This window comes from Oncorhynchus clarkii, chromosome 9 (assembly GCF_045791955.1).
Source record: "Oncorhynchus clarkii lewisi isolate Uvic-CL-2024 chromosome 9, UVic_Ocla_1.0, whole genome shotgun sequence".
In the NCBI taxonomy this organism is placed as follows: Eukaryota; Metazoa; Chordata; class Actinopteri; order Salmoniformes; family Salmonidae; genus Oncorhynchus; species Oncorhynchus clarkii.
Window position 1 is genome coordinate 77,162,249 of NC_092155.1, and position 7,500 is coordinate 77,169,748.

A 7,500-nucleotide genomic window follows, 5' to 3' on the forward strand; every position below is an offset into this window, starting at 1 on the left:
TATAGATGTATTTTATTTTTTGTACATGGTTTTAAGTGCGAGTACTTTTTCAACTCCACTCAGTATAGTCTACTCATTCTAGCCAACTTTGGCAGAGAACAGACTAGACCACATGTAGTAGCCCACTAGACCCTAACTTTAACCCAGCTAGCGAGCGTCTAATGACCCACTAGCAGCCTGCCGCCGGAAAAGTTTGCGGCCGACTGGCAACTACTGGCGGCCCCTCAGGGGTCCATCAGTGGCTTGCTTAGCTGCTATAGCCCTAAAACTGCTTCTCTCCCATGTGTCAGACTAGCGTCCTGTCCAGGGGGTGTACATCAAGCTGTCTCTCCAGGCTATTTGCTTACTGCTTCTTCTCTTCTCCTCAGTAACAGCGTGTAGCTACTGTACAAATACTGTATAGATACTGTGAAGATACTGTAAATTCTGTAGATACTGTATAGATACTGTTTATGATACTGGTCATCTCCCCAGTAACAGTCAGGAGCTGGACAGTGGCGTGGGCCGTACAGACGAAAGCACCCACAACGCTGAGTCCTCTGAACATGACCTGCTGGGAGAGGACCAGGACCAGACCAGCGCCCCAAACACCAACACAACCAACACCCCAGGCAGCATGAGGAAGTTCAGGCCTGGGAATACACCCTCGTCCCCCTCGCCCCACCTCCAAGAGATCCACCTCAGTAATGACTCCCAGCCAAGGGTGGGGCTGTATGGAGGAAAGGGACTGGGAGGGGGTTTGGGGACAGGGTTGGGGTTGGGGTTGGGGGGGTACGTACCCGACCCACTGATGATGATGATGATGATGCCGGGTCTGACTGAGGAAGAGTGCGAGAGGTACAGGGAGCTACTAGAGATCCGGTGTCAGTTTGAAAGGAACAGGAAGCTTGCTGAGAGAAGCCAGGGAGGAAGATCAGGGACTGAGGAGGAGGAGGAGGAGGGTGAGATGTGTGAGGGTGAAGCGGGGAGTGACCCAAAAGTCGATGTAAACTGCAACGAGAGCATGACGCAACACGAGATGGCGTTGTTAGAGGAGGAACTACGTCATCTAGAGTTTAAGTGCCGCAACATCCTGAGAGTGCAGAAGATGCAACAGTTGAGAGAACGATGCATGAAGGCGTGGCTTCTGGAGGAGGACGTTGTTGGCCGTGGAGCCCTACCCACTGGTTCTGAACCCGCACCCGACCACGACACAGACCCAGAGCCCGCCAACGAGCTCCACCGCAAGCTATCGGACATCAATGAGCTCCCTGAGCGGGAGAGATCCGACCCAGACCTAGACCAGGACAAAGACAGCACCAGCGCCTACAACACAGGGGGTGAGAGCTGCAGGACCACCCCTCTGGTCAGCACCGAGTTACTCCCTCTGTCTTTGTCCATCCAGGAAGAGGGTAGAGGAGGGGACACCCCCAACAGACACAGCCGAGACGGGGCCGACAAGGTCGGGTCTCGGCGGGGATGGGAGAAAGGAGGACATGGTAGTCTGAATGGTTCCTTCTCTCCCAACAGCTACAGGTAATGTCTTGTGAGATACTGAATAGCTATTGTGTAGATACTGTATAGATACTGTATAGATACTATGTAGATACTGTATAGATACTCTATAGATAAAGTATATATACTGTATAGATACTGTGTAGATAATCTATAGAAACTGTACAGATACTCTGTGTATACTGTATATATATGCTGTGTAGATAATCTATAGACACTGTACTGATACTGTGTAGATACTCTATAGATACAGTGTATATACTCTATATATACTTTATATATACTGTGTAGATAATCTATATATACTGTATAGATATTGTATAGATATTCTATAAATGCTGTATAGATACTGTATAGGCACTCTTTAGATGCTGTATAGATACTCTATATTTACTGTATAGATAATCTATAAATACTGTATAGATACCGTATATATGCGGTGTAGATAATCTATAGATACTGTATTGATACTCTATAGATGCTGTATAGATACTCTATAGATGCTGTATAGATAATCTATAAATACTGTATAGATACCGTATATATACTGTGTAGATAATCTATAGAGACTGTATAGATACTCTATAGATGCTGTATAGATACTGTGTAGATAATCTATAGATACTGTATAGATACCGTATATATACTGTGTAGATAATCTATAGATACTGTATTGATACTCTATAGATGCTGTATAGATACTCTATATATACTATATAGATAATCTATAAATACTGTATAGATACCGTATATATGTGGTGTAGATACTCTATAGATGCTGTATAGATACTGTGTAGATAATCTATAGATACTGTATAGATACCCTATAGATGCTGTATAGATACTCTATATATACTATATAGATAATCTATAAATACTGTATAGATACCCAGTAGATGCTGTATAGATACTCTATATTGACTATATAGATAATCTATAAATACTGTATAGATACCGTATATATGTGGTGTAGATAATCTATAGATACTGTATATATACTGTGTAGATAATCTATAGATACTGTATATATACTGTGTAGATAATCTATAGATACTGTATTGATACTCTATAGATGCTGTATAGATACTCGATAGATGATGTATAGATAATCTATAAATACTGTATAGATACCGTATATATACTGTGTAGATAATCTATAGATACTGTATATATACTGTGTAGATCATCTATATATACTCTATAGATGCTGCATATATACTGTGTAGATAATCTATAGAGACTGTATAGATACCCAGTAGATGCTGTATAGATACTCTATATTGACTATATAGATAATCTATAAATACTGTATAGATACCGTATATATGTTGTGTAGATAATCTATAGATACTGTATATATACTGTGTAGATAATCTATAGATACTTTATAGATGCTGCATATATACTGTGTAGATAATCTATAGATACTGTATTGATACTCTATAGATGCTGTATAGATACTCGATAGATGCTGTATAGATAATCTATAAATACTGTATAGATACCGTATATATACTGTGTAGATAATCTATAGATACTCTATACAACTCTCCATACAACTCTCCTTCCGTGGCCTCCAATTGCTCTTAAATACAAGTAAAATTAAATGCATGCTCTTCAACCGATCGCTACCTGCACCTGCCCGCCTGTCCAACATCACTACTCTGGACGGCTCTGACTTAGAATACGTGGACAACTACATATAGCTAGGTGTCTGGTTAGACTGTAAACTCTCCTTCCAGACCCATATCAAACATCTCCAATCCAAAGTTAAATCTAGAATTGGCTTCCTATTTCGCAACAAAGCATCCTTCACTCATGCTGCCAAACATACCCTTGTAAAACTGACCATCCTACCAATCCTCGACTTTGGCGATGTCATTTACAAAATAGCCTCCAATACCCTACTCAACAAATTGAATGCAGTCTATCACAGTGCAATCCGTTTTGTCACCAAAGCCCCATATACTACCCACTATTGCGACCTGTACGCTCTCGTTGGCTGGCCCTCGCTTCATACTCGTCGCCAAACCCACTGGCTCCATGTCATCTACAAGACCCTGCTAGGTAAAGTCCCCCCTTATTTCAGCTCGCTGGTCACCATAGCATCTCCCACCTGTAGCACACGCTCCAGCAGGTATATCTCTCTAGTCACCCCCAAAACCAATTATTTATTTGGCCGCCTCTCCTTCCAGTTCTCTGCTGCCAATGACTGGAACGAACTACAAAAATCTCTGAAACTGGAAACACTTATCTCCCTCACTAGCTTTAAGCACCAACTGTCAGAGCAGCTCACAGATTACTGCACCTGTACATAGCCCACCTATAATTTAGCCCAAACAACTACCTCTTTCCCAACTGTATTTAATTAATTTATTTATTTTGCTCCTTTGCACCCCATTATTTTTATGTCTACTTTGCACATTCTTCCATTGCAAAACTACCATTCCAGTGTTTTACTTGCTATATTGTATTTACCTTGCCACCATGGCCTTTTTTGCCTTTACCTCCCTTATCTCACCTCATTTGCTCACATTGTATATAGACTTGTTTATACTGTATTATTGACTGTATGTTTGTTTTACTCCATGTGTAACTCTGTCGTTGTATCTGTCGAACTGCTTTGCTTTATCTTGGCCAGGTCGCAATTGTAAATGAGAACTTGTTCTCAACTTGCCTACCTGGTTAAATAAAGGTAAAATTAAAAAATTTAAAAAATTAAAATAAAAAATATTGTATAGATGCTGTATAGATAATCTATTGATACTGTATATATGCTGTAAAGATCATCTGTTGATGCTGTATAGATCATCTTTTGATGCTGTATATACTGTGTAGATAATCTATAGATACTGTATAGATACTGTATAGATCATCTATATATACTGTATAGATAATCTATAGATACTGTATAGATACTGTATAGCTCATCTAATGATACTGTATAGATCATCTAATGATATTGTATAGATCATCTAATGATTCTGTATAGATAATCTATATATTCTGTATTGATTCTGTATAGATACTGTATTGATTCTGTATACGCTGTAGAAGTCTTGTCTGTCTTGTGCTGTGTAATGTCCTGTAAATCAGTAGGCTTGTTAAAACGTCATTGTTTTTTTAGGAATACCTCTATTTTTGCAAAGAAAATCTCCCTATGAGAGAGTATTCTTTCTTTCTTTCTTTCTTTCTTTCTTTCTTTCTTTCTTTCTTTCTTTCTTTCTTTCTTTCTTTCTTTCATGCAGGAAGTACCAGATCCAAATGACCAACGCCAGCACAAGCCCCGTCCATCCAAAATTCTGGTCTCTGACCAGGGGGGATAACGTTGTCGGGGTGGGGTCATCATCGCAGAGGGGGATAGCTGATGGCGGAACAACCACAACACCCCCACGGAAGTCCCCCAGAGCTAACCCCACACACCACGACAGGTCAGGGGGTCCAACCGCAGAGTCCAGCCCATACTTCACCCGGCGTCGCCAAGGCAACAAGCCTCCGGCACCGAAACCCTACCAGAGCTGCATGCAGCTGCCGTCGAGCGACCCGGAGGTCCGGATCGACTCCCTGGACTCTGTAGACCGAGCCGTGGTCCCGGGGATGGGTCTAGGCGAGAGAGGGGCTGCAGCGGGCAGCAGTGGTCAGGCCAGTCCCAGGAGTGTTAGTGGTGCCCCAGCTGACAGCACCGAGGCCCAGGACAGCCACACCGGCCTCCCCCTACACCTCCCTCTGCAGCCGGGGCCGGCTTCACCTCGCATGGAGTGGAAGGTACTACAGGTTTTATATTTACCATTCAGCAGGAAAGGCCTTCATAAAATGTTGATATTTTATATTATATTATTGGTAACACTTTACTTGACACCCAGTTTTATAATACGTTATGACATGTCATAACGGCTGTCATAACCTGTTATAATATGGTCATAAGACCATCATGACCTATATATTTACACCTGTTGTGACATGTATTGCGCTATTTTATGGCTAGTTAAAAAGATACCCGCATAAGATTGTCAAAACCAACATTTATTCAAATGTATTTTTCCCAGCCAAGACGTTTCCTTTCGATTTAAAGTTTGTTTCTGAAGTCCTTTGTATGTTGTTGTTGTTGTTGTTGTCAGGAATTATGTTTACAGTCTTGTTTCCCCCCCCATCATATTTTAAATACCTGGCACAAAATACAAGCATTATGACCATCCCGAATCACTATATATATATAGCACAGTCACACAGCATTATGTCACAGTAATACAGCATTATGACCATCCACAATCACTTTATATATATAGCACAGTCACACAGCATTATGTCACAGTCATACAGCATTATGACCATCCACAATCACTTTATATATATAGCACAGTCACACAGCATTATGTCACAGTCATATAGCATTATGTCACAGTCACACTGCATTATGTCACAGTCATACAGCATTATGACACAGTCACACAGCATTATGACACAGTCATACAGCATTATGACACAGTCACACAGCATTATGACACAGTCACACAGCATTATGACACAGTCATACAGCATTATGACACAGTCATACAGCATTATGACACAGTCATACAGCATTATGACACAGTCACACAGCATTATGACACAGTCACACAGCATAATGACACAGTCACACAGCATTATGACACAGTCATACAGCATTATGTCACAGTCACACAGCATTATGTCACAGTCACACAGCATTATGACACAGTCACACAGCATTATGACACAGTCACACAGCATTATGACACAGTCACACAGCATTATGACACAGTCACACAGCATTATGACATAGTCATACAGCATTATGACACAGTAATACAGCATTATGACACAGTCACACAGCATTATGACACAGTCGTACAGCATTATGTCACAGTCATGCAGCATTATGTTACAGTCATACAGCATTATGTCACAATCATGCAGCATTATGTCACAGTCATGCAGCATTATGACACAGTCATACAGCATTATGTCAATCATACAGCATTATGTCACAGTCATACAGCATTATGACACAGTCATGCAGCATTATGACACAGTCACAGCATTATGTCACAGTCATACAGCATTATGTCACAGTCATACAGCATTATGTCACAGTCATACAGCATTATGTCACAGTCACACAGCATTATGTCACAGTCATACAGCATTATGTCACAGTCATACAGCATTATGACACAGTCACACAGCATTATGTCACAGTCATACAGCATTATGACACAGTCATACAGCATTATGTCACAGTCACAAAGCATTATGACACAGTCACACAGCATTATGTCACAGTCACACAGCATTATGACACAGTCATACAGCATTATGACACAGTCATACAGCATTATGACACAGTCACACAGCATTATGACACAGTCGTACAGCATTATGTCACAGTCATGCAGCATTATGTCACAGTCATACAGCATTATGTCACAGTAATGCAGCATTATGTCACAGTCATGCAGCATTATGACACAGTCATACAGCATTATGTCACAGTCATACAGCATTATGACACAGTCATGCAGCATTATGACACAGTCACAGCATTATGTCACAGTCATACAGCATTATGTCACAGTCATACAGCATTATGTCACAGTCATACAGCATTATGTCACAGTCACACAGCATTATGTCACAGTCATACAGCATTATGTCACAGTCGTACAGCATTATGACACAGTCACACAGCATTATGTCACAGTCATACAGCATTATGACACAGTCATACAGCATTATGTCACAGTCACAAAGCATTATGACACAGTCACACAGCATTATGACACAGTCGCACAGCATTATGACACAGTCATACAGCATTATGACACAGTCACACAGCATTATGACACAGTCATACAGCATTATGTCACAGTCATACAGCATTATGTCACAGTCATACAGCATTATGACACAGTCATACAGCATTATGTCACAGTCATGCAGCATTATGACACAGTCATACAGCATTATGTCAGTCATACAGCATTATGT

The 7,500-nt window shown here is 41.0% G+C and overlaps 1 protein-coding gene across 1 annotated transcript in view; it reads left to right on the forward strand.

Annotated features, from left to right (window-relative positions):
* The window catches only part of LOC139417432 (PDZ domain-containing protein 4-like), a 66,761-nt gene that overhangs the window by 58,244 nt on the left and 1,017 nt on the right, over nt 1-7,500 (forward strand). Inside the window, exons 9-10 of the mRNA XM_071166715.1 lie at nt 475-1,515; nt 4,743-5,259. Of these exons, the coding sequence (XP_071022816.1) occupies nt 475-1,515; nt 4,743-5,259 (1,558 nt within the window). The remainder of the gene's footprint in view (nt 1-474; nt 1,516-4,742; nt 5,260-7,500) is intronic.